The 27,346-nt window shown below is 45.0% G+C and overlaps 1 protein-coding gene, 2 long non-coding RNA genes and 1 pseudogene across 4 annotated transcripts; 2 read left to right on the forward strand and 2 right to left on the reverse strand.

The window, feature by feature from the left end:
- The first annotated feature begins 41 nt into the window (after positions 1 to 41).
- LOC144094832 (uncharacterized) lies at positions 42 to 2,422 on the forward strand. The gene is made up of 3 exons (XR_013306595.1): positions 42 to 370; positions 1,858 to 1,951; positions 2,071 to 2,422. It is a non-coding gene; the product is annotated as an uncharacterized LOC144094832 (long non-coding RNA).
- A 5,698-nt stretch (positions 2,423 to 8,120) lies between these two features.
- Positions 8,121 to 9,484, reverse strand: LOC144094833 (uncharacterized). The gene is made up of 2 exons (XR_013306596.1): positions 9,266 to 9,484; positions 8,121 to 8,992 (listed from the first exon to the last, which is right to left on the reverse strand). It is a non-coding gene; the product is annotated as an uncharacterized LOC144094833 (long non-coding RNA).
- A 593-nt stretch (positions 9,485 to 10,077) lies between these two features.
- On the forward strand, positions 10,078 to 13,092 carry LOC144095373 (uncharacterized). Its single transcript, XM_077629134.1, has 3 exons — positions 10,078 to 10,809; positions 11,657 to 11,740; positions 12,908 to 13,092. Exons 1-3 carry the CDS (start codon positions 10,737 to 10,739, stop codon positions 13,090 to 13,092), a joined length of 342 nt encoding a protein of 113 aa, XP_077485260.1. The 5' UTR covers positions 10,078 to 10,736.
- A 3,956-nt stretch (positions 13,093 to 17,048) lies between these two features.
- On the reverse strand, positions 17,049 to 27,092 carry LOC144095374 (uncharacterized; annotated as a pseudogene). Its single transcript, XR_013306723.1, has 6 exons — positions 26,892 to 27,092; positions 26,090 to 26,732; positions 25,775 to 25,909; positions 19,423 to 19,542; positions 18,380 to 18,640; positions 17,049 to 17,215 (listed from the first exon to the last, which is right to left on the reverse strand). The product of XR_013306723.1 is annotated as an uncharacterized LOC144095374 (transcript).
- Between the last annotated feature and the right edge of the window lie 254 nt (positions 27,093 to 27,346).

The raw sequence follows: 27,346 nt of genomic DNA on the forward strand, positions 1-27,346 counted from the left end.
TTCTGCTGCAGCAGACAACTATAGGTGCCTAGGGTGCCTCGATGCCAGCGCCGCCGTCCAGGGTGGTGACACGCTTTGGCATGCGCCGCGCCGCCGTCTTCTCCGCGCTCGCCATCTTGGGGCAAGTCGCTTTTCGTGCCGCTGCTGTGGAGGGTTCGAAGCCGTGTTTTGCGCTGGATTCTGAGCTGATGAACTGCTTTAATTCACGAAAAATAGCATGCCAGGGTGTTGTGTTCCATTGTGTGCCGGCTCGGCGAAGAAAGGAGCGCGATGTTTTCGTTTTCCACGGGATGAGGGACGGAGAAAAATATGGGAGGCGAAAGTGAAGCGTGAGAACTGGAAGGCGAATGACAACGCGAAGATCTGCGAGGTAAGCCACAATGTCTGTGCTCTTTTTATGCATCATTAAAACTTCAATTTTTGGCTAGTTTGTTCATATAGATAATGTAAAAAAATTTAGCGCGAACAGACACAGACCACGAGGAAGATGAGACACACACACAAGCGCTTGTGTTTGTGTGCCGTCTTTCTCGTGGTCGTTGTCTGCGCTAAAGCTTTTAGATCTTTTTCTAAATGTCGCTCACAGTTATGTGCTTTCAGTAGGAATAACATTATACCACACCGCTTCGCCCATCCGCTCGTAAGCACTGACTTTGTGCGGTTTGAATACATGTTTTTGCCTTGTTCACCAATCTCGCACTGTGCGCAACAGGAATTTTTGTGTGCCTTCAAAGCTGCAGCTCGAAGCCTAGTTAGAAACGTGAGTACAGCACGTGTTGCATCGCATTGCCTGGCATTGGAAGTAGCGCGCTTTGTTCTTGAGGCGGAGCATTTTGAATTACCAGTTATGTGAAGGCTTACAAGCTAAATATATGAATCATTGCGTCTTTTCACTTTCAGTGAGCTACACTGAACTTCCGTATCATTCACGGAGTGTCTCACGATGATCTTTACTCTCTCGCGATCGAACATTTTTTTTTGTTCAGAGCCGCGGTGAAAACATGTGAAGCAGGTGGACCCCGGTATTTGTCGAAGGAATGCGCCATTGTACTCTTTCAACAGCTGCCCTTTACACTCGATCTTGAAAGCTGGTAGCAGCCGTCGAGGCTTCCGGTTCACGCAGATTAAGGAGCATTCCCCTCTCCTTTTCAAAAAAGAATATAATAGAGGCTGACGGGTGAACCTCCCACGTGCTACCTACCCACTTTTGTGGCCAGAGTAGGAAGTGAAAATGTAGTCTATGAACAGGCAGTTTCGGTTGCAAAAACCTGCCTACGAGTCAGCCGTTCTGGAATTTTGCAAGTGGTCTTTTCGCAAGTGTTTAATTCTGCGCAGCACAAATAATAGGCCCCTTCACTTTCCTTTTCTCAAATTATTCACGGGAATAATTTTTCAAGGTATTTGCGATTCACAACGAACCCAAAGTTAGGCCCTCGCGAAAATTAAGTCGTTTACAGTATATGGCTGGCAATTCGACTAGTCGCGAAGAAACTTCTGTTGTGAACTGTCCGTCGCTTTAAGAAAGCGGTCGCGAGGAAGCAAGGTGCCTGCGCAGTACAGAAGTTCATCCCGAATACAGCTCTTTCTTCTCCATGTAATGACACATCGCGAGGCGAAGTGCACCGTTGTCAAACGCGCAAATACAGGTCCGAGGTTAAGCCAAATTTAAGTGAAGTTAAATTTGCCCGTCCGACACCCGAATTAGTGCTGTCGCTTGGTTGGCGTCCACAGAAATACTTCGTGATCCTGTGCTTGTAATATCGCACCGCTTCCTTAACGTTTTTTTATTATCTCATTTGTTTGCGTGCACACGACCAGAGGCGCGAAATGACAGTTTCATCGTCTCTCTCATTTTAGCGCCACTTCGAGGAAGATCAGTTTGAGGGCAACAGAATGGATGGACGGCGGCTCCTCAAGTCAACGGCTGTCCCGACGTTGTTTGATTTTAGACGTAAGTGTTTGTCCCCATTCGGTTTGCTAGCCTAGTATCCGCATCAGATAATCTGAGGAGCACTAGAGCCTCGGATATGTTTAGGTACTGATGAATTAATTTCTTTCTTGCGCGAACAGCTGAGCCGAAGCGAAGAAAGCCGCCTGCACCGCGGCTTTTTCCTGGTAGTTCTACACCTGACGCTACAAAAGGCTCTTCGCCAACCCCTGAGACGACACCTGACCAGGAAGAGACCCTAGCGATGCCTGAAAACACGCGTGAAGATTCAGGAGAACAAATCGACATTTTCTCGCTGTCCACAAGTGAGCTGCGAAAAGAGCTGCAAGACGAAAAAAGAAAACGCAGCCAGTTAGAAGAAAGTTTGTTGCAGGCAAACAAAAAGCTGAAAAAAGCTGCAAAAAGAACAAAGCAGCTCGAAGAAAACCTTACAACGTTGACGGCAAATTTGAGCTTCCTAAACCAGGACCAAAAGGCTGCTTTGGAAAAGAAAAACCGGAAGAATTGCTCCTGGGGTGCCAACACGATCAAGAAGGCGCTACAGCTTAAGTTTGCATGTGGTTCGGCCGGTTACGACCTTTTATTGGAACAAGGGCAGCCGCTTCCATCTAGAAGGACTCTGTGCCGGAGACTGCAACACTTAACCTTCCTACCTGGTGTGCTAACAGAAATTCTAACTTTAATGGAAGCCAAAGTGGCTGCAATGTCTGAGATTGAAAGGGACTGCGTCCTTTTCCTAGATGAGCTGGAAATTCGGAGAGGTGTGGAGCTGGACCGTAGCAGTGACTGCTTTCTTGGCAAGACCACGCTCCCCGAAAGTGACCAGCCTGCCAACCATGCCCTTGTTTTCATGGTAGGTGGTTTGAATACCAGATTGAAGCAAGTAATAGCCTACCACTACACAGGTGCGTTTGTCAGTGGAGATAAGCTCAAAGACTTTGTCTTTCATTTAATACAGTTGTGCACCCAGATATCACTGCGCGTGGTATGTGTCACTTGCGACATGGGTAGTTCAAATCGTTCCATGTGGAGGTCACTGAACCTGTCGAGTTCTCGCAGTTCTGCAACTGTTTGTTCTGTGCCACATCCATGTGACAGCGAAAATGTTTTGTATTTCATGCCAGACCCTGCGCATGTGCTAAAAAATTTGAGAGGGCATTTGGTGCGAAAAGATGTGATGCACCTTAACGATGCCATCGTCGCAAGGTTCAAGTTGCCCAGCAATGAAGTGTCGATCGCGCATGTGGAGGCTGTTTTAAAACTCGACACAAACCAGTTGCAGGTCGCATCGAACTTGAGCAACATCCACATATCTAACGGTCATTTTACAAAAATGAAGGTAGGGATAGCGGTTCAGCTGTTTCGTGAAGCCCCAGCAGCGATTAGATATTACATCGAAATCGGGAAGCTGTCACCTGAAGCAGAAACAACTGCGTGGTTTTTTGGAGTAATTTTTAAATGGTTCACAATAATGACTGCTCGCCATCCCTCTGTCGCTCTCAGTTTGAAGAATGAGAGTAAATATGAGGAAGCCATTGCACATCTCAAACTCACAATGGAAGTCATCGAAGGCTTGGGAATAGGAGTAAGAAAAGTGTGGAAGCCAAGCCAGGCAGGGGTGCTCATGTCAACAACAGTAGTCCTGCAGCTGCACATCTTTCTGCTGAAAGAACGCCGGTACAGTTTTGTTTTGACTGGGAGGATGGTCCAAGATTGTTTGGAAAACCTTTTTTCGGTCATCAGAATGATTTCACCTGTGCCGAGCCCATACGACCTAAAAAATGCACTCAAGATTGTAACTGTCAGCCAGTTCCTCAAAGTTCCGAAAACTTCAGGCTACGACATCGATGACAGCACTTACCTGGTTGATTTTTTTTCGGCCGAAATCAAAGAAGTTCAGCACGAAGCTGAAGTGCACGAAGGACTTTCAGCATGTGATGAAATTGAAGCAATAGAGTCATTGACAAGAGCTGAAATCGACATCGTCGCTCACCTGGCCGGGTTCTTGGTAAGGCCCCTTGCGCTTTCCGCAAGGTCCTGCGCCCCGTGCACACGAATGCTTCTTTCTGAAGAGGTACGAGAGGAGCATACCCTAGTGCAGTTAAAAGAATATAATGCTGGAGCCCGTAACCTTGTATATGTGAGCGAGCAAGTTCTTGACTTTGTTTCTTCGTGCGAAAGTCTCTTTAAAAACCTATCGGAACAAAAAGACATCTGTCGTTTGAAGAGTCCAATGAAGACCATTAAATGCCTTATCGAACAAATCGTTCCCATTCCGGCGGTTGATTGCGCGGAACACCCAAATCTTATGAACAGACTGTTAGAGCGGTTTGTGACGATGCGCCTGCGCATTTACTTGCGTTGGCTAAGCCAGCCAGAAGAATCGGATGATGGGTACGGCAGCAAAACTGTCGCTGGCACAAACCTTGAATAAACTGTTTAAGAGATGTCTCCTCCTAGGCATGCAGCCAGAGGCAGCTTCAAGCGGTTGATTATTTTGAAATAAAATGCTGTGTACATCACCGTGTGGCAGGAGTCAAAGTTTGGTCTACTCATCACGGATAATCTTTTTCTGCTGCGTCTATTTTACTGTCTACAATAGATGACTGCGATGCAAAATATTTTTGATATGCGCGGCTGAATAAAACGTCAACTAGTTGTTCATCTGCATCAACAGACGCAGTTAAAGCCGTTTGCATGTCATGCACCTTATAAACTCCGTCATGTTCTGGCAGTACAAAAGGCGTTGCTCTATAAAACAGTCACTTCAGTTAAAATAACCGCTTTGAGCATCTGAGAAGGCCAAAAAGTAAGTGCTGTCCTAGCTGCACAGTGGTCATTTGCTCTAAAAGCTGCGCTTGCAAGCAAACGCTAGCTCTTTTTTCATTTATATCACTAAGCAAAAAGTGCTCAGAACTGTGAGCATATATGCAGAAACCTTATACAGCTCAGCCTGCTAGCGAAAGCGCCTTCTAAAGAAGGATACCGGCCGACGCTCCGTAGCCCCGCATTTCAGCGCTTGCCCCAAGATGGCGCCCACGAAGGTCGTGTCTCCACCCTGTACGGCGCACCGCTGGCATCGAGGCACCCTATAGGTGCCATAATGCGAGCGCCCTCTTGGAAGGTGGAGTCATTCGAGAGTTCTAGTTTCGCGTACGCAGAGGCTTCACGTACGTAGAGCTCTTACGGGTGACCAGTGCGCATGCACAGGTCTCACGTACTACGTGAGATTCGGATTTTTACGTTGCGGTCTTTGCGTTGCTTGCGTACGTAGCGTTGACAAACATGGCGGCGCCCTGCCCGACGCTTCACAGCGATAACAGGTTCGTCGCTAATCCCTTGACGCGATATTGTGTTCTAAACTGTTGTATTCGCCATCGATTTGCCCATTCTTACCCTCGCATAAAGTTTCAAGCGACAACTAGCTTTTGTTTTTCAGACACAAGGGCGATTTTTCAGCTGTTAAGCCTGACGAAGTAGAGTTGGTCGTCGTCATAGCAACGGTCTCATGAGATCTCGAACTGAGAGTTCTAAACCAGCCAAATATATCAAAACCGCCAAACACAAATCGGCAGCCGAGACGTGCACAAAGATGAGTGGGGCAGTTCCACGCCTTCGTTTTGCTAAAAGCGACGATTTGGATCTGTTGCGCGATGTAAGGGATTGCAACCCCAACGAGGACAACATGCGATATGCAGGGCGATGGATGAAATCGCTCTGCGCCTATCAGAGAAGAAAAAATAAAGTTTTCACCGCCCGCACTGTGCCGACTGCACGGACCTGCTGCTTGCGCAGTACGCACATATGGATCGACGAAGCCTCCGCAGGTAAGTTACTTTGCCACTTTGCTTCAGTGCACAGTGCAATATGACGACAGGAAATGCCAGAACAAACTTTTCTTTTCATTGGTGCCACTTCTTAGGTCCGGAACCGAGGAGGAATACTCGGAACAGGACCAGCTCCTTGAGGAAATCTTCGCAATCGCTAAAGAGAACGGCTACAAAATCAGAGTGTGTAAGAAAGCCCTAGTAAGCTCTGGGGGCCGAAGTCATCTACGGGCACGAAACGCGCAGCGGCATCTGCGAGGAACTAGGCAGCGGAGGCTCACATGGCAGGAAGCGTCCTCAGCACTGCCGGCTTGCGTGCAGAATGTAAGTCTGTCATTCTTCCCTCGACGTTTTTGCATAAAACGCGTCTGCATCAGGTTTCACGGCTTTTATTGGTACGATTCCAGCTCCTGGCGGAACCACGACGTCCCAGGTGTTCGCCGAAATCGTAAACGGCAACAACGATCAGGACTCCGTCCGGGAGGCACCTCAGCAGTCACTGCTCGCCAGGGACGACGTTCTGGCCGAGCTCGGCGTGGACGACGTTTTGCCCGCGTCCAGCCCAACGCCTTCGCCTGGAAGCATTGCTCGTCAGGCAATGGAGGACGATGTCTATACGTCGCGGTCAGCTATAGGAGCGAGCCGACACGAAAACCCGGTCTCTTTCCCAGGTAGCCAGCTGTAACTTTTCAGCCGCACATATGCAATGATTTTCTATCTGCACTGTAGAACATGTTGACTTCAGCAATTTTCTCAAAGGCAAACATAAAGGCATCTTGTGAATTGGTCTAGCTTAACATAACAGCACATTATGATGTAATAGTCATTAAGCACTCAATGAATGCTGTGTATTTTCGGTAATTGAAGGTGGCACATGTGGCCAACCATGACTTTGAACCTTGTGTACAGCCATCAACCATCAACATAACTTAGGGCATCTAACTTAATTTTGTATTCACAGCACCCATTTTTGATATATTCTTAAGCATAGAATGTGCCTAACTTCATCCTGCATTGCTGTTACCTTGCTTGAAGCACAAGTGTATGTAAAAAGCAGTTTATTATGCTTGTGCAGCATTGAACTTTGCCTCAAGCAATGTGACCACATTTAAAGGGACACTTAGGAGAAATTGAAGTTGGCTTGTATCGATAGAATAGCAGCTCCTGATCACAAAAACGCTACTCTTACTGAAAACAAAGCTCTTGTAATGTAGAAAATAGCAAGAACGAAAATACAGGTGTCGCCGCCACAGGCCAATCTCGCAAGTACAAGCGTGATGACTTCCTAGGACAAGAGGCGCCACCTTGGAGGAATTTTCCTTACTTCATGGAAGCCACGAATTTCTGAGGCTGGCAAAGGAAGGTTGCGCACTGCACCGCTAGCTGTCAGAAATCACGGAGTCTGCATTTACGTCACGTATCACGCCACTCCGTTCTGAGACGTCATAAGAGTTGGCGTGGCGTCATAAGAGTTCCCCGAGTTTGAATCAGAGAGGCGGGAAAAACTTTTTCATCTTCGAATCCAAATTGCTTTGAAATAAATGCATCTTTCGCGCCCGGAAAAGCGGCAACAAAGCCATGAAATGCTGAACTATCAGATTTTGCTAACAAAAAAGAATGATAGAGTTCTCCTCAGTGCCCCTTTATTGCAGTGTGATCTCATTTGCTTTTTGCTGCATGTACGAGAAACTGAACAACAGTGCTTGTTTTTAACCTAGAAATGAATACAGCTGGCAGAAATTCAGCTTAAAGGAAATCAAATGTGTGCAGTTATGTTTATGCCTCATTACTGAGCCTGCAGTTTTTTGTCACTGCTGCCCCCTACAAGGAAAAGGACTCAAGCTGCGAAGCAAGAGCAGCCAGATTATGAATTCATAGAAAAAAGAATGCAACATGATGAATTCATTAAAGAAAGAGACTTCTTGATAGAATCTAGGTGCACTGTGGTAGAAGAACGTCTCGCCTGGGAGAAGGAGAAAACCCTAAAAGAACTGGAACTGAAGGAAAACGAAATGAAGCAAAAAGCCCAAGACCAGGCAGAAGAGCGAGCTGAGGAAAGGTGTGAGAGGGCAGGAGAGCGCCGCATGGCTGCAGCCCAACAGGTAACTTTTGTTGGCCTGATGGAAAATCTGCTGAACAAGATGGGAACCCTTGAAAATATGATGACAAAGGGTAAATAAAAAGGCTGTGGATATTGACACTGCAGAAAGCCATCTGAACATTGTATACGTCTTAAAATTCACTCTTTATTACAGCAGCTGCACGCAGGGGTATGCTTGACACTGACACCAATTAGAAAAAAAAACTTGAACAAAGAATGGACTAGGCGACAGGTGTGCCCACACAGACTCACATTTAATATACCCTACGTGACACAAACACTAGCACGCAAAACTAACAAAACAAACATAAAGACTACAAATACACACGACCCGGGAACACCCAGTCTACTAGTGCCCGGTGTTCGTGCTCACGGTTCAGTGCTGATGAAGCGCTGCATGGGTCGTCAGTGGCATCCAGGTAGCCAGCGTCAAGGTGGAGGTCGAAGTGCTCAGGCTGGTGTCGCTGATGGTGTCGTACGAGCTCCCGGTCCTAGTGCCCGTGGGAGCGATGCTGGTGATGTTGGCGTTGTGGGCACCACCCTGATTCTTGGGTCATACACGTCATGCTTATCGCCATCCTCGACGTCTTCTCCAAACTTCGTTAGTTCATACTTCTAACACAAACTTCCCACCACATGTGACGATAGTTGTAAAATAACTTGCACAAACAAGAACAACAATTTGCCAAGTGCTACAAATGTAAAAAATACATTTATGTGCGTGGCATGGAATGTGACCCGAGGTACTCAAAAGGCTATGAGGATCAACTCCAAACTACTGCGACACCTGACTGCCATACATGCATGTATGGCAGTTTGTAAGGATAGTGGCAGCTTACGCATATTGTTGGCGCAGAAGCTCTTGATTTTTTTTGTAGTGCAAGAACGCAAATTCAGCCACCACCTTCCCAATGCCCCACTCAACGGACTGGCGAACCCAACTCATGCTATAACTGAATGCCAGCTGTGTGGCTGTCAAGGAGGAGCCGCCACCATAGGGTTTTATTAGGAGCGTATTCAAGGGATAAGCAGGGTCGCCATATATGACAAAGTCATGCGTCCCTCGTCCCATCAGCCTCTACAGTTTTGCATACAGGCCGCTGCTTTTGAGTATGCCTGCGATAAAAAAGAGTTCAGTTGAGTCACTTAATGAGAAAACTACACGAGCAGTGTTAAGGAGAAAAAGGTCCACCACCAGAGCTGCCTCTATTTGTGCTTTCCTTTTGTAAACAATTGTTGTATGTGTGGAATATTTATAATGTGATGTAAATAAGCACTGCCCATGCTTCTCCATGACACACAGTAAGTGTCACTGATGAGTCTGAATCATTACACCTATGATGGTTATGACTTAATAGATTCTTTTACAGCGGAGACAACACAACCCACCTGCATCATGACGCCTTCCAGGGTATGGGCCATCCAGTTGGCATACAATGCCATTCGGGCACATGATGGACTGATATTTCACACAGTGCACCCGCTTGTGGCCGGAAAAGTAGTCCCGCTGGTTCCTCGTAGGCCGGCATATGGGGCGTGTGGTTCCACCGATGAACCCCCAGCAGTTAGGCAGTGCTGCACCACGACTGTGGACGGCCTGCGACATGATACAAGAAGACACACACTCCAAGTCGTTGGCCGTAAAATAGGAGCATCATTTCCTTTTAGGTAAGCTCTGTCACAAAATCTTGTGCTATACATGACACATACCCTAACACAAATACACACGTTAATAACAAGTAAATTTCATACTTTGCAATGCCAACAAGCAATAATAACATATAAATCAATTGGCATGGCTAAATTTATGTAAAGCTTGCTCACGTAAAACGTTGAGATTATAAAACAGTTTTCAAGCGTAGGGGAATTGTGCGTGACACACTACTGCTGTGTATGCCTCATGTCTCAAGTTCAGGAATTTTTCTAAGAAATGCAACACTATGCCATGTGGTGTGTGTGGTTATTTTTTCTGTATAATTTGCCCTGCCACATGTTGACAGCAATTTGCGAGACTTGGGATTTACGTTTCGATGTCTTCCGTTCCCATATACTGTCGCCAGCTGAGATGCCAAGCATTTAAGCAAAAAATAATTCATGAAGACAAGGCGGGATATCCTGCAGTGTAAAAAAAAATTGGGCCTTGCGGCTCCGTGCAGACTGCTGCAAAAGGGTTATAACAAAGTTAACTTACCTTTGCAAGCTCTCCAAGGTGAGCAGGAGACAACCAGGCATGATTGTTGCAGTTGTTAAGCAGATGCCTGAATCCATTTGCAATATGAGAAATCACCTGTGAGGCCACACTATCTGTTGCGTAAGCAAGGTGCCGAAGCGTGATGCACAATGCTTCCCGACCAGGCACAGTCACGTTTTGTGCGCTCTTCATAGTCTCCGGCACGAGGAGCGCACTAAACAGTTCATCCAAGTGCACCTTCTCAAACCTAAACTGCTGCCTAAAAAGTGTGGGCTCTATACTTCCAATGTCGAGCAGTCCTTGGCGCGACCAGTAGCGAAACACCTCCGACTCTCTGCTGCGCCGCAAGTGGCACTCCACGTCGTCGAGTGAGCCATACAAAAGCTGTCGCTCCGCCCCGTGTGTGTGTGTGTGTGTAATACCCCTGCCACACGGCAGATTTAATGTCATTCCCATCGAATGCCATTCGTTTGACTTATGGCGTCTTCGGCTGGTCGCTTTGAGGCTCCAAATCAGAGCAACCCAGGAGCAAACCAATCTGCGGGCGGGTCATGATCCGAGCCGGAGGCACGGCACCACAGCCGAACACAAGGGTGCATTTCGGAGCGGCCGGAAGCGCTCGACAGCAGCGCCAACATTTCGCGGTTTCGCCACTCAGCAACAAACAACATGGCGTCCTTTTACGGTGGTGGGGATTCGAGTCCGTCTACGGCAGAACAGCTACTGTACGCAATGCTGGACGGTAAGTTTACAGCGACTGCAATGCATTCATTTTAAACTCAGAACCAGTTGCTTTGATGTAAACGTGCAAACACGAGTGCTGGCACCAAATTTCTTATGTGTAGCAAGAACTCGTTGTGGCGTTGGCGCCTAAATGGTGGGCTATTTTCAAGAAAGAAGATGTTCTGCGCAAGCGACATACGGAAGGTTAATTTGCATCTAAACCCCAGACGCATATGTTTGCGTTTGGATGAATCATTTTTGCTCTCTTCCTACTTTGCCGGTGTTCGCCTGCGCTTCCACTTGCGTGCTCCGTAGCACGTTATATGCAGGCGCGTTTCGTCAAGCTCACTGCTTTTCATTTTTTGTTGATACTCCTCAATGACGTGGCATATTAGGGCCTTCACAACAGACTGATAGATGATAGATACAGTTGTCAGCGTTAACCATAAATTACGAAATAATACTTATCTAGCGGTTACAGTGACAAGATCGCTGCGTGGGAAAGCTAATGACCCCGCTTGTATTTCCTTGCCAGCATTTAATTTTTGTTTGTTTTCGCTTTATTTTTCCTTAACTGCTCACCCAGTTTTTTTACGCGCATGTAAAGATATTTGCAAATAAAAAAAATCATGCTATTGCCTTAAAAAGTGGCCACTTTGTGTCGTTCACATCGCTGAAAAAATGTATCAGATTTGTTTTCTTCAGCTGTATTGATATCATCTTATAGGCATATTTATAGGTCGGGACCAATTAATGCTGCTCTTCCTCACACACTGATGTTGGTAAAGATAGAACACGGTGTGGGTGAGGGTCGTTGCATTGAGCGATCATATGATGACTCTCCTGCCTTCTTTATGTTCTCTCAGGTAGCCAGCCAAGCACATCTGATGAGCCTCAGTACTCAAGCCCAGAGCATGGACAGCCAAGTAGCATGGATGCTCCACCAAATGGTATGCTGAAGCGTCTTCATGGTCTAGCCTGTTTCCACGGACTTCATTTGCTAATATGGAGATGGTGGACTATTTCAAATGCAGCACTAGTGCGCCCTTCCCCACGTTTACTTCTTCGTCTATTTGTGTTATCTATCGTATTAGGCATCTACTTCCACTACAGGTTAGAAGACAATTATACTTTGCCCTTGTTCATTCCCATCGTGTGTATACTGCAACCTGGTGTGGGGAACTTGCAACAAGACTGATTCGTATAAATTGCTTTCTCTTCAGAAAAGAGCTCTATGCTCATTATGTTCAAGCCCAGTTGTCGAAAATAATCTTTTCGAAACATTTCATGTTCGCACTTTCTTTCATTCCTACAATTTGAGTTTGGCTGTTCACATTTTTTATAAAGTAAACCATAATTTCAGGTCTTTCCAAAATGCTTATAATTCAAGAAATGTTACGTATGGTTTACGTGCGGTCGCCTTATCCACTGAAAGACCTAGAACAAACTATGGAAAACAAACTATAGATAACCAAATTGTAACATTGTGTAATGCTTATCAGTCTCTAATAAAAATCGCCGTAGAAAGTCATAGTGTATCTGGTTTTAAGAAAAAACTGAAGATTCTTTTTCCTCTATAAATTCAGCTAACTTTGTATATTTTGTCTTTTGCGTTGCTTCCTTTACTGCCGAGTGTGCGTATCGTGTTTTATGCCAATTGCTGTTTATTATCTTTGCATCGTTTTTTCAGTGTTTGCTATTTCTATCGTATAACTTTTGTTGCTTGTTTTGAAAGTGTTTTTTTTTCATGCGGCCACTGTTCGATGTATTATTCGGGGTGTAGGCCTCGTCAGAAAGTTTGCCTCGTCTTCCTCCTTTTGCCTCGCCTCGAGGGCATATTGTATTATATGGTCAAATAAAAATACTACTACTACTACTTATTTAATATTTTCCATGGCCATATTAGAGCAGTTGGGCTTTGTGCACTTAAAAAGTTGTGCATTGCAGGGAATAATGTGAAGCTGCTGTGCATGAAATCGATTTTATTGTACTGCAGTAGCATTAAGCATGTACTGCAGTAGCTGGCATTAAGTAGCTGTTCAATTTCTGCGTCACTGTTTTGCCGAGGCCCGCAAGTACACCCAAATGTATTAGTATTCTCTTTGTTTTCCACACAGCGCCCTGGACCTTTGGGGAAACGAAGTACCTCCTTGACAAATATGCGCTGTATAGGCCGAAAGTGGGTCCACTGATGAGGTTCCGGACAAAGCGCGCCATGTACGAGCAGATTGCTCGTGAGATAGAGGAGGTCCTTGGAACCAAGCGCACTGCAATGCAGTGTGAAACTCGATTTAAAACGTAGCTAAAAGAAAGAAGAGCGAAGAGAAGGTCAACAGAACGTCGAGACAAGCTCTCTGTCGGCCAACTTTTGAAGAGGAATTTTCCGCTATAAGGGCCATTGATGATAGCTTGGAGCCCGAGGTGCTACGAGGCATTGGAAATGTCCGTTACAAAAACACAGCAACACATGTGCAAAGTTCATCCCATAGTAGTCAGGGCTCTGCAGAGCTTGATACTACATCTGAGGGTTTGTTAGCCGAGGATCTGTGTCAAAGTAATTTGGAGGAACCAGATACAGTCAGGCCGTGCAAAAAGCGCAAAGCAGATAGAAGCATGCGGCCAAGTACTTCATGAGCAAAGCACATGGACTTATTTTTTGAGAAAATGAGAGAAATTGTCCAAGAAAACGAAGCCAAAAAAGAAGAAAGAGAGAAGAGAGAAGAACGTCATAAGGAATTGCTTAGGGCACATGCAGAGCACATGGAAACGCTGAAGAAAATTTTGCATCACGAAGGCTGAGAAGACATTGTCACATCGTGGCAATGTTTACACTACTAGTCTACTATTACAATAGTCAGCATATTTATCAATATTTTATTTATTGCTGTTAAGCTACAGTTGTTACTTTATCCTTTTCTTGTTTACACAGAGTTGTGGAGCAGTTCACAGCTGTTTTTAACTTTTCCATCCACAACCATATGTTACGAATTCCTACTTTATTTTTTACAGCTTGTTTTGTTTGTGTTTGGAGCACAATTGAATATTGTCATTTCACCTCTTTGCAATAAAGTACTGTGAAGCAGAAAGTGAGTTGAATAATACACTGCAACTGCATTGCTAAGAATGAAACAGCCAGGTGCAATTTATTGACTGCAATTTCTAAGGTCAGTGTGAAGGCAAATGTAAAGAGCACAGTATAACAGCTTGCACAAAATAAGATAACATTTAACTCAAAAATAAAAGTGATAAACTAATGCCTTAATGAATGTAAAGAGAAAGCCACAGCCCTGTACACGGGTGCAAACAAGGGGAGCATTGACTAGTTTGCATCATGCTGCACCCTCATTCTAGCACGTCTTAGGAAGAGGTAGGCTAGCTTCTCTCGTTTCAGCGCCCCCAGATGACGTAGCACACTTTCACGTGTCGTCTGACCCGCTCTACATTGCTCAGGGTCCACTTCATTTTGCCATGAGTGCTGGGCGAAGTGTAGTGCTCTTTCTACCACCTCCTCCTCTGTTAACCGATCATCTGTAGAGTCTCCAGCATCAATGCAAACATTGTGAAGGACACAGCATGCTATTATAAGCTGTGTTATCTTGCCAATCGTGGTTAGCTCAATGTATCTGAGTTGCCGAAACCTCTGTTTTAGCAGCCCAAACGAATTTTCTATTTTCACTCTCGTGGCTGTGTGGCGGTTATTGTAAGCAATTTTTGCTGCAGTAAGGTTGCCATAGTCTCTATATGGGGTGAGCAAATGCTCCCTGACAGGGTAAGCCGCATCACCGAGCAGATGATATTTGTTTACTTCACAAATTTTTGGAAGATCACTACTGATAGAGGATAGCCTTAGCACTCTAGCATCGTGAATTTTTCCAGACGTGCCAGTAAACACATCTTCAAATCTTGCATTTGCATCACATATGCCTTGCATAGTGAGAGACACCTGGCCGTGCCGGTTTCCATATGTGGACCGCACTTTGTTCTTTGGGCAGCGCATGGGTATGTAGGTGCCGTCTACACATCCTATCACATTGGGGAAGCCAGCAACCTGGAAAAGGTAAGAAAATCAAGAAGATAAAAACGATACCTTGTGCTATTACGCATGCAAATATTTTTCGTCCATAATGTAATTGCGGTACCTTCAAATGAAGCGTTGAAAGCGTTTGCATATCAGTGCTGCTCTAGAAAGTGATTTTTGTGCAAGATAGGTCGTTAACTACACTAGATACTTTGAGCTACCTCAACCTTCACCAGGCTGTCAAGTCTACTGCCTGCGCTTGCATAGTGCTACTCAATAGAACAGTAAGTGTACATACTTTTTCAAAATCCTTAGCGATGGCATCCTTGTCGGTTCCGAAGTTGATGACTTCTGGTGCTATAGGACAGAGAAACTGAAGAACTCTGTCTATCACTGCCATCTGTGTTGATTCTGCCATGTTAAAGAGTACTGCAACCTCTCGCATGGATGCTTTGTTACTTGCATACCTGAAAAACAAGAGTAAAGCCGTTATTTACCGCATTCTTGAGTATGTTGATGCATTGCAAGTGCTACATAAAATTAAGATTGCTTTGATGCGATTACAATTATAAAGCAATGTTACTCATGCACGTCGCACGTTTTATGAGTTATCAATGTAAAAGTAACCCCTTTAGGCCGACGTGTGGGCTATTTAACTGGGTTGGATTCAGGAAAGCAGTGCACTAGCGACGAAAAATTCTAATCACTGCAGTACCAACTAGTCAGCTTATTATGCTGTAGATTGCCCACTTTTAAACATAGCCAACCAAGCAAATGACACAGTCCAAGAAATCTAGCTACAGACAAAGAATGCTTTAAAGATGTTTTCAGGCGGCAATTCAGCTCGAACCCGGCAAGAATGCCTAGTTGTAAATTCAAATCGCGTGGAGCAAGAACACTGTTTCACTACTTATCATGCTGGGGAAATTTCAGAAAACTTACCAAAGAAACGAAAGAAGATGCTCCTCTGCCGTCTTGGCGGGTGAGCCACCGTGATTTCTGCTTGAAGGATAGAATTTGGAGCCCTCGAACTTAGAGACAAGCTCGTAGCAAGCCTTGTGCGGAAGGCGAAAATTCCTGCGGAACTGTTGGACATGTAAATTAGCGCTAGCAATATTGACCGCACCTTGGCGCTTACCTCTGATTCAGAATAATGTCGCACCGTCGTGTCCACGTAACTTGTAACTTTGGGTATTTTAGCCGGCACAGTGAACAACTCTGTGAACATCGCTGTATACACGTGAGTGTCATCTTCGTCGGAACTGCTGTCGGTGCTGTCATTTGCAGCTAACAAAAGAACTGATGGCTTTGCTAACGCCTACCGCTTCTACATGATGCTGCGAAACTGCGTGCACTCAGCAGAGCTAAAACAACCAAGAAGTTTAGCACAGCGGTACCCGGTACACAACTTCGGTGCAGGGGCAACTCGATCTGTTCATGCGTTGGCGCCAAATTTTGCAGCAGGTTAGGGAACTGGCTTGGCCTGACTTGGCACGGATTCCTACACCGGAAAACGTGGCTATCACGTGATGCGATCTCCAGCCGAGCTTTCGTTGCTCCGTGGGGAAAGTGAGAGCAACTCGGAGCCCTCTGGCACAGAGCGCTTCAAGTCAGAGGCGCTCGAAAAGAACCAGCCGAATACATGTCAATTGCTCTTTTTCGACCAGCCGAATACAACCACCCGTTTCGTAGCGCTCTAGAGCGCTCAAAAACGACCAGCCGAAGACACCATAAGTGCTCTGCCAGATGAGACAAAGCACTCTTTGATGTGCGGTGGTGCAGCATCCCTGTCTGCAATGATTATTGGTCTGCACATCAAGACGCAAATTTTGGCCTCTAGTAATAATATTTTTTCGATGCGCTCGTATGAGCCACTGCATGTTTTGATGAATGTTGAGTCAGAACGGGATGGTCGCTAGTATGCAGCGCTATGAAAGACCTGCTTTGCTTGTACAAAGCGCTCGTACTGAAGTGCTGTAAATGTACTCGTGCCTAAGCGATTATTCACAGCATCCTGCTCTTCAGCGCTTAGAGCAACGTCTTTTCCCTTGCCTAAAAGGCACAACTTGCCAACATGTGTAGCCTTCTGTAAACGGGGATACCCAAAGGTCTCCATGCAAAACTCTTTCTCGTGGAGACACAGAAAGCTGCTGCTCATCACCTTGCGCAGTTGTTGATGCATAATAATGCATTCAACAATTTGCTGAGGGATGCCATTTGCAGCTGACACCTGCCGAACTATGTGTCCATTTCCACCTTCAAAAACAAAAGCAGAATGTGCCCACAGTGGCCCAAGTGACCGAGCACAATTAGCCAAATGAAGAAGCACATGAACATTAAATGTCAAGCTGGCAACCCCATATAATCTCTTGCACTGAATGACGATCGAAGCTCTCCAGAAGCAGCTCTGAAAATAAAAAGTAACAAATATTAGGTGAAGTTGAGAGCCATTAAAAATTTCCTCGACAAACACAGTCAAGTTATTCTCAATCCACCTCATTGCAAGATTTTTTTTCTTCATGCTTTCTATGCAAAGGTTCATTGAAAACAAGCAGTTCCATGTTCAGGAACATGAAATCTCTCTATTCCAGAAAGAGCACACTATAAGATTGCATGACACTAGCTGATAAGCAAAAGCTGCACACGGCTAAGCCAACATAATTCGTCTTTAAAGGTGGCTCCTACCTCTAATTTGGCCCTGCATTACAGACACAGCGAACTTAGCAATTCTAACCCGTTGGACAAAAATGCATGTGTACCTGTGTTCAATAGTACAAACATTCTGTATAGGCATTCCAATCAGCTAACGAGGGAATTATCAGAGGCATATCATATTCACAAAAACTCTGACATATGCGTCAGCACACCATCTGTTGTAATCCATGATTGTGAAATTCGGTATCTTAATTCAACACAGTGATTCGTTTTGTCATTTTGGGGGTAGGCGCATGCACTGCTGGCTGCCTTGCGTGAGCTATTTAACCTTGTGTTTTTTTCCAATAAACTTCAGTTGATAGTAGCGCTTGTCCTTCGTGTCTTTCTCTTTGTGTCCCCTGTCACAGCGCTTTCTAAAGTTTTCAAAGATTTAGCAACTAGCTCAATTGTCTGTGTTACTGCAAAAGAATCATTACCCAATTTACCACATCACAACTTTTAACAGGCAAGCAATGGATAATGTTTCAGGAGTGTTGTAGTTAACTACAAGAACAAATAGCAGAAAAACAGAACTATATATCTAACATGACGAATACTATGACATTGGAGAATATGAAAGGCACTCTAAAGAAGAGGAAAGGGGGTTACAAGATGGCAGGAGTTATTTTTGAAGTTTATGCACCAACCAGTTCGTGCCTTCTGTGAATATTTTAGAACCACAGTTCACAAAATTAACTATTCTGAATATACTATGCAGGAAGAACATATGATTGTAAATAATATTTCAAAATGGTTTGCAGACAGTTGTACAAGAGTGTAAAAAGTTCAAAATCTTACATAGTCAAAAAAATTATATGATTACCTCAGTTACTTTACAGCTATGCCATATTCGCAAATGAGACCTGTAATAAGTTACCTGCTTTGGCAATTTCAGACAGAGTGAGCTCCTCTCGCAAAAGGATGTGGAGAGCCTCTGACAGTTTGCGGAGGTGCCTCCAATAGTCCAGGTGCAGGATACCTTCTAGGCACGGCAGAGCATAAAACAGTATCCACTGCCTCCACTCAGATGCTTTCCAATGTCCTCGTTCTCTAATTGGCCTAGGCAGCCTTGTCACACAGTGTGGAGGTTTGATGGCCAACAGCCGTGAATCAATGTCTTCAAGTGTAGAAGGACGACCTGCAAAATAAATGTGCATACTTTTGTTGTGAGCAGAGAGAATAAGGCAAGGTGATAATACCCTGTAGAATACGAAAATCCCAACAGATGAAAGGAAAAAAATTAAAGGCAGAAGCACTGCTATACACACTATATAAATACCTGTACATGCATATGGTCGCAACTTGCTTCTACCAATTAAAATAAGATTAAATGCTGAGTACACTGTAAAGAAGATTCAGCATTTTATTTTATGCAGCACGTTTTCCTACCCAGCAGTTACCAGCAGCCTACTAGGCCCTAAGTGTGCCGGTTGATAATGAAATATGCTACCACCATCTTATGTCATCATGGTTTCTCAAAATATGTCCAATAGGAAGCCAGCTTAGTAGTAAGTACTAAACGGCTGCATCATACTATTTCACCACATTTTGTACACTATGTAGAGGCACCATCAACAGTGCCTTCCACTAATCATACTCAGTAAAGCCAAGGCCACAGATTATAGCATGTGCATGGTCTACGATCTCTCAGCTGCCATTTCCCTGCCATAAGATACACATTTGAAAAAGTGACGATAATCAGTAATAAATGCAGTGCCACAAAAAAGCAGTAATATCTCGGCAACTTCCACAAGTAAGTTTTAATTTTAGTTTATAGGGGTTTAACGTCCCAAAGTGACTCAGGCTATGAGAGACGCCGTAGTGAAGGGCTCCAGAAATTTCGACCACCTGGGGTTCTTTAATGTGCCCTGTCACTAGTAAGTGAATCACGAATGAACCGCTTTGTGTGCATTGCCTTACCAACATAGAAGTGTTGACCCGAGTTCGACGTTGACAAAATTGTCTCGGTCACTTGTCTTACAACGCCTAGCAGGACGGAGTGCATATATTCCACACTGAACCCATTGACAAGGTCTAGACCTGAAATAAAAGAGAACGGCTAATATCAGTAAAAATACAGCACAATTCCATGAGATAAAGTACAGGAATGAGCAGGGGCTGTAGAAACTAAATACTGGAAGCAACCAATTTTGCATTGAGTGTTGCACAGTTTAATAAACAAGGCAGCAGCCTGATGCTATCGTTTTATAGCTGACGAAAACCATGGCCTGGTGGAGACATTTGGAATGCGTAGAAAACCCCGGGGATAAAAAGCAAGTGAAGCTCCTCCTTTTTGAGGTAGAAAGGCTGGAGCATTGGGAAAGCATGCAGGCGAAATCTCTTGTGCTTATGTAAATGCTGCACTGATCTAGGCTTGTGTATATGACAGGCTTGGCTGCCTTGGTGCACCACAAATCCGGCATAATGACGTGGAAAAATGGCACATATCATGGCAAGCACTGCCACCCAAGGGAGTTTCCATGAGTAACTAAGGAAAGAATTCGCAGGTTACACATTACCTCTCACCACCTAAATGGATGTAGTTTGCATCACTGTTCTTAATGCTCAAAACAAGAAATGAACTTGATCATGCAGGAATTTAAATGTATAGTGAGGGCAATTAACCTTATTTTCCTTTTTACTAAGCGACCGTTCATACCTCGGACATGTTTTGCCACATATGTAGTAGTTGTGACATCGGTCAGTCCATGCCAGCTAGAGAAGAAAGGAAGAAAGGAGAAAAATGCCCTTACCTCCCAAATTCATGAGTGCAGATGGCCCTTTGTTGTTGTTGTTGTATGGGGTTTTATGGCGCATAAGCAACTATGGCTATCATGCGCCAAACACAAGGTTAGATGATGCTATGTCAAGTGTACAGAGGTTACATTATAATAGATTTAAAACACTGGCTTTCTTTAGAAACTTACAAACAAGTGAAAATTCGACGAGTGTTTGCTCGCCTAAAAGCAATGCGGGATGAAATGGAATGTGTTCATTGTAAAATACTGTAAAAACTTTTTGCCTAAGTTCTTCGAGATGCGAACATGAAATTAAAATGTGATTTACTGTGAGCTCTTAACCACACATTTCACACACAGGTTTGTCTTTTTTTGTTAATAAGAAATTATGGGTGATGTGTGTGTGACCTATGCGTAAACGACATAAAATTACTTCGATAAAACGCTCTTTATGGTGGCATGATTTCCATTCTTTTATAATGGGCTTTATGGTATGCAGCTTGTTGTGTCCTTCATTTTCCCAAGAAGCTTGCCACTTGTCTCTTAGTCTGCTATGCACTAACTTCATGTAATCCCTAGGAGGCAAATTCACATGTTTTATTTCCATGGTTCTGGTTTGTGCAGCACACATGTCGGCTCTCTCATTGTCCTGAATGCCAACGTGACTGGGAACCCAGCACAATTTTATAGCATGTTTTTGTGTTGTGACCTTTACTATATTATGTATGATGCTTCCAATCAGTGGTTCCGTGGCATTTTTAGAGTTTAATGCTGTAAGGACGCTCAGTGAATCTGTATAGATGATGCTGTTTTTGATGTTTTCATTTGTTATTTTCTGCACCGCAACACTAATAGCATAACACTCCGCGGTGAAAACTGTAGCACATGAGGGAAGTCGTACTGCATTTTCATTTTTTTCTTGTATTACTGCGCTTCCTACATGAGCATGAGTTTTTGACCCGTCAGTATAAAATGGAGTGTAATTTCTGTATTTTTCTTGTAGTGCTAGATATTCTTGTATTATCTGGTCGTGTGGTGTACAAGTTTTCCTGAGGCGTGTTAGTGTGACGTCACACACTGTGGGAAGAGTGTACCACGGTGGTAGCGCTTCGCATCTTGGGGCAATATTTTTAATTTCATTTAGTATGTTTAGTGCTTGGCATTTTTCTTCGAAGTGCAAGAGCAACGGCTTAATTGCGTGAGGCTTGTTGTTGAAGAGTATTCTGGATGGGCATTTCGTGACGATTGAGTAACAGAGATGTTTGGGGTGAGAAAGGATTTTGAGGATGTATGTACAAGTTAGTGCAGTTCTTCGATCTTCTAAGGAAGGTTCATTCGTTTCCACATACAGACTTGCTATTGGTGAAGTTCTGTAAGCACCGGAAGACAACCTTAAACCAAGATTGTGGATAGGATCTAGTCGTTTTATGTAGGACGGTCTTGCTGAGCCATATACTATGCACCCATAGTCTAACTTAGAGCGAACAAGAGAACGATAGATATGTAATAGGCATGCCCTATCAGATCCCCAGCGTTTTCTTGACAGTAGTTTTAGCACATTGAGGGCTTGGGAAGCTTTTTTCTTTAAGGTGTTTATATGTGGCAAGAAAGTGAGCTTTTTATCGAAAGTTATCCCTAGAAATTTATGCTCTTGTTTGACAGGTAATTGGGTTTGGTTTAGATATATTGTGGGGTTGGCCTGTAGGCCTCGTCTCAAAGAGAACAGAACCGCTACTGTTTTCTGAGGGGAAAATCTAAATCCGTTTCTATCTGCCCAGGTAGCCAGTTTATTTATTGTTATTTGTATCTGTCGCTCACAGGTGGGTATGCTGGATGACGTGCATGCTATTTGGAGGTCGTCTACGTAAACAGAGTACATTATGGATTTTGGGATTACTTTTCCTATTGAAGTCATTTTGATGATGAATAAGGTCGTGCTGAGGATGCACCCCTGGGGTACGCCAGTTTCTTGTGTAAAAGTGTTGGAGAAGGTTGCACCTAGGCGGACTCGGAACGTGCGGTTGGTTAGGAAGTCATTCAAACAGCTCAGCATCCTGCCGCGGATACCTAGGTCCGCTAGGTCACGGAGGATACCGAACCTCCACGTGGTATCGTAAGCCTTTTCCATGTCGAAGAAGACCCCGATACAGTGCTGGTTGTGGATGAACGCTTCCCGAACTGTGTTCTCAAAGCGAACGATGTGATCGGTTGTGGAACATGTCTTTTTAAAACCGCACTGGTGTATATCTAAAAGTTGCCGGGACTGAAGTATGAAGGTTAGTCTGATGTTTAGAATGCTTTCGAATGATTTTGCTATACAGCTAGTGAGTGCTATTGGCCTGTAACTGGTGGGAGTAGTTGGTGGTTTGCCAGGTTTTAGGAAGGGTACTATGATTGCTTCTTTCCATGCTTGGGGGATTTCTCCACTCATCCATATTTTATTGAAAAATTTTAGGAGAGCCTCTATGGCAGTCTCAGAGAGGTGAGCAAGCATGGCATAATGTATATTGTCTGGGCCTGGTGCTGTCATTTTACCGGATGTTAGTACTGTGTTTAGTTCCTGCATTGTAATAACCTGATTGTAGTCTTCGTGTATGCATGTTCCAAAGGGAAGTTTTTGTTTTTCTACTATTGTTTTGTGCTTTTGAAATGTTTGTGTATAGTTGGATGAGCTTGAAACTGTGGAAAAATGCTCACCCAATATGTTGGCCTGTTCTTCTAATGTTGTTTGAGTACCGGGTGTTGTTAGCATTGGAAATGTGAATGGAGTAAAATTTCCAGTGAATTTCCGCACCTGCTCCCACATTTTCTTGGATGTTATTGAGCTGTTTATGGAGGATATGTACTGTTGCCATGATGCCCTTTCTGTGTTGCGTCTGATGTATCGTGCTTTGGCTCTAGCCCTTTTGAAGATGAGCAAGTTTCCTGCAGTGGGATATCTGCGAAGGTTGCCCCAAGCCTTGTTTTGCTGCTTTTTAGCCGATGAGCATTCGTTTGACCACCAAACTTTATGTGTTTTTCGTGCAATTTCAGACGTTTGTGGGATGGCTTCTATTGCTGCAGATATTAAGCATGTGACAAATTTTTCATTTAGTTCTTCTATAGTAAGGGTTTCGGCATATTCTTTTTCTAGTGTGGCCTTCGTTCTGAAATGTCCCCAATCGGCGAGGTGAATTTTCCATCGCCGTGGCTTCGTAGGGATGATGGATGTAGCTGATGTTAGCTTTAAAACTGTAGGTAAGTGATCACTTCCCCGAGGGTCGTCTAAAACATCCCAAATAAAATCATTAAAAACCGATGGTGATGCAAACGCTAAATCTAGGCAGGTCATTTTTCCAGAGCTGGGGCAGCAGTACGTTGCTTTTCCAGTGTTCATTAAACATATGCTATTTGAAAGAATAAAATCCTCGATGAGCTGACCCCTGGAATCAGTATGCTCACTTCCCCAGAATGAGGAGTGTGCGTTAAAATCTCCAATTATGACATATGGCTCAGGCAACTGTCCCAGAAGTTCTTCTAGGTCATGCATAGTAATTGTGTTGTGTGGTGGCATGTACACAGAACATATTGTTATTGTTTTATGGCTAATGATGTTTACTGCGACCGCTTCTAAGTTCGTCTTTAATGATACCTCTCTTGCAGGGACATCGCTTTGCGTAATGATAGCGACGCCTCCTGAGAGTCGGCTAGCTTGTTCTCGGTCTTTCCGGAAAATATTATATTTTTTTAAGATGTTTGTGTGCTGTGGCCCAAGGTTCGTTTCTTGCAGGCACACAGCTGTAGGTGCCATTGTTTTGAGCATATCGGTTATGTCTGTGTAGTTTCTGTGTAGACCTCTACAGTTCCATTGTATTAGATATGCCATTGTGAGAAGTTGGGGATTGGGGAAAGTCACTTATTTTCAGGAGCAGTGATTCGTGGTTTCCCTTTTTTCTCTAGGGAGTCTCGCCGCCGCTGTAGCGGTGGCGAACTAGGAGTTGTATCCATCGCCACTTTCGTGGCGCCGGATTTCTGCGGAGATTCCGCGGATGCGTGTTTTTTAGATGTCCGCGGACTTTCGCTGACATCCATCTCCTCCACGGTGGACGTGGAGGATGCTTCTTGGTTGCGATGGCCCGTGGCCTTCGCATTCGTCTTTTTTGCTGGCACCGCTGAACCAGGCCCTGCTCCAGCGGCAGAGTCTTTTGGGCCAGTAGTTGCCTTCTTATAGGGGTGGGGCGACAGGTCCAGTTCAGCATAGCTGTTCTGGGTGTCTATCGCCGAGGATGCCACTGCTGAAAGTAGGGCCTGAGGGCCTCCGGCGAGGATCGCGTGGTCTTCCCGCGAAATTTTCAGCCCTGTGGACTGTGTCATTGACTTCTGTGGTGGGGACTTGGTTGTCGACCCCAGGTCCTTCGGATCGACCTGTGTGCCGACAGAAACCGAAGGCGGCGGCGGTCCCCGCGTCACCGCTTCGGAGTATGTCCCTTTCTGTTGGAAAGAGACGCGTTTTTTTGCTTCAAAGTAGGACAGGTTTTCTGTGGTCTTCAAAGTTATGATTTGTTTTTCTGTTTTCCAAACTGGGCACGACCTGGAGTACGCGCCATGTGCGCCATTGCAGTTGATGCATTTTGGAGTGCGTTCGCATCTTTCTTCTGTATGTGCGTCTTCTGCGCATGTGACACACGTGGGTTTGCCCCGGCAAGCCAACATGCTGTGTCCAAAGCGCTGGCACTTGAAACATCGTCTCGGATTTGGTATGTATGGGCGGACTTTACAATGGAGGTATGCGGCGTGGATGGAATCAGGGAGAGTTGTACTATTGAAAGTTAGGACGATGTGTTTTGTCTTGATTTCAGCATTATTTCTCCGGATGGTTATTCGTCGGGCTGCTATTACTCCTTGTTCAGCTAGTTCTTCTTCCATTTCCGCATCCGTACTCTGTAGGAGTTCATATTCAGATATGACGCCCTTTGAGTGGTTCAGGGTGCGGTGCGGGGTTACCTGTACGCTCATTTCTCCAAGATTCTGTAAAGACATCAGTTTCGCGCTCTGTTCTTTTGTGTTTATTTCTACAAGGAGATCTCCGGTTCGCTGCTTTTTTGCTTTGTAGTTTTTGCCTACACAGCTTTTTAGGGTGTTGGCGATGACAAATGCAGACAGGTTGGCTACCGGTTCATCAGTGTTTGAGTGAACCATGAAAAACTTCGGAAACGTTTCTGGTTTCTGTGGCATCAATTGTTTCGCATCGGTGCGACTCCTTTTTGGGAGCCGATCAGATTTTTTTGAAAATTTTTCCATACGGCATGTACTGGCTAAGGGTTCCAAATACTTTGTCGCCTCTGATTCACCCTTATACACAGAGGAAGGTCCCGGGACTCCCCCCCTGGTAGACAGACGAGGAGCCCATCGGCCGAGGATTGACCACTTCCTCGACCGCCACCGTTCAAGGTTCCTTCCCTCTACCTTTCAACCTATCGCCACGGTACGGATGACAGCTTCGGTATGGGGGCTAAGGGTCCGTGGTGGCGCCAAGCACCAACACCTCGTTACACAAGGTGCCCTTGCGGGAGATGGCCCTTTGAAGCCATTGATTATGTCATCATAACCTTCTGCAAGCTTCATGTCGCGTATAACCATGTACGTGGTTCTGGCTTCTGGCTGTTCTTTTATGATGTACCGCATGCTCCCTTCAGGCAGCAAGATAATACAGCACTTAAGCACATGAACAGTACTTTCCATAAGCTGGCACCCTTAAAAAAAAAAGGCTCTTCTGATTTCGGTTCTGCTGATACCTCTGATAACTGTTCAGTGTTCAGCAATCACCCAAACCACTGTCGAGCTGTTAAGAACCATCAGGTACTGCTCACCTTCAACATGCTCCCCTCGGACGAAGCACCAGGGGCATCCAAAGTACCCGTTGAAGGGGACCATATTCAGTACCGCTGCCCTTGCTGGCGCATCGACTGAGCAACACAACACAGCTGGTTTAGAGTAGTGTGTAGTTGTCAGATATGTCCACTTAACTACTTCGGTAGTGTTGACTTCAATTACAAACTTCTTCAAGAAAAGTTGCATGTTCGGATGTTTCTTGCCGAACCAGAGCCCAGCAAGTACAGGATGCTTAAACCGCAAGTGCGGTGGCAGTTCATTCACAATGAACTGTAAGAGCCACACTGAGGTCTTTGACGATTTCCAAACTGGACTCCCGACAGTGTTGATAGTGAGAGTGAGCTAATCTTTTGGAAGCCTTTCCCGCATTCTGCTGTAGCACTGAGCACTTGTAACGTCAGAAATGACAGACTGTGGCTCTTGTAGCTTCTCCGTGCTTTCAATTGCAAAGCTGAGTTGCTTATGCAGATTCACAATGATGAAAAATGAGCCGCGGTCCTTGAGCTTCTGCAGGGCACTGGTGTACCGGCAGTTGGGGCACTGTGCCGACTTCTCAATCACATTTAGAAGAGCACCGCATGTCTCGCAAAAATAATGGTACTGCACAATGTCTTGTTTTTCCTTGCACCAAAGTTTGCGAAAAGCATATGTGCTTTGGGGCAAGACATTTTGTCCAAATAGGAAATTTATTAGCTTTATTAAGTCCCCTAAAGCAGCCCATGTTAGGCCATAAGATACTGCATATGCCATAACAGCTGCTATAGCGCCCATCTAGGTCACCTCTGCATTTGGCAACTTTTCGTTACTGAATTGTGCAAAGGATGACGGCAACCCATCATCTCCATCTTCAGAACTCTCAGATTCTTCAGTGAGACTGCCACTGCTGAGGCCAATGTCACCACCCACATCAGAACTGGCTCTGCTGCAGGTGTCACTTTCTGGTTGTAGCTCATCATTTTCAAAGTCGTAGTCACTGTTCATGCCAACGTCACTACTCATATTAGAACTGGCGTCGGTGCAAGAATCACTTTCTGGTTGCAACTAGTCATTTTGAAAGCCGCCGTAGCTTGGAGGCTCTGCGTCAGCCGCTGCACCACTGGCTCCGTTTTGCGCGGCACCTTCAATGGGCAGAACGTCTGGGTAGTCAGTGGAGTGCACGTCATCCCTCGGCTCCGTACTGCCCGCTACGTCGTACGTGTTGTCCCACGCGGTGCTTTCAGTGGAAGGTGCGCTTG

The sequence above is a fragment of the Amblyomma americanum genome, chromosome 6 (genome assembly GCF_052857255.1).
Source record: "Amblyomma americanum isolate KBUSLIRL-KWMA chromosome 6, ASM5285725v1, whole genome shotgun sequence".
NCBI classification, from domain to species: Eukaryota; Metazoa; Arthropoda; class Arachnida; order Ixodida; family Ixodidae; genus Amblyomma; species Amblyomma americanum.

What these genes read in the sequence shown, in the direction of transcription:
- LOC144095373 (XM_077629134.1), top strand. Translation starts at nt 10,737, where the DNA reads ATGGCGTCCTTTTACGGTGGTGGGGATTCGAGTCCGTCTACGGCAGAA. An exon ending in ACTGTACGCAATGCTGGACG is followed by an intron (nt 10,810 to 11,656) that starts GTAAGTTTACAG and finishes ATGTTCTCTCAG; the next exon opens with GTAGCCAGCCAAGCACATCT. An exon ending in CATGGATGCTCCACCAAATG is followed by an intron (nt 11,741 to 12,907) that starts GTATGCTGAAGC and finishes TTTTCCACACAG; the next exon opens with CGCCCTGGACCTTTGGGGAA.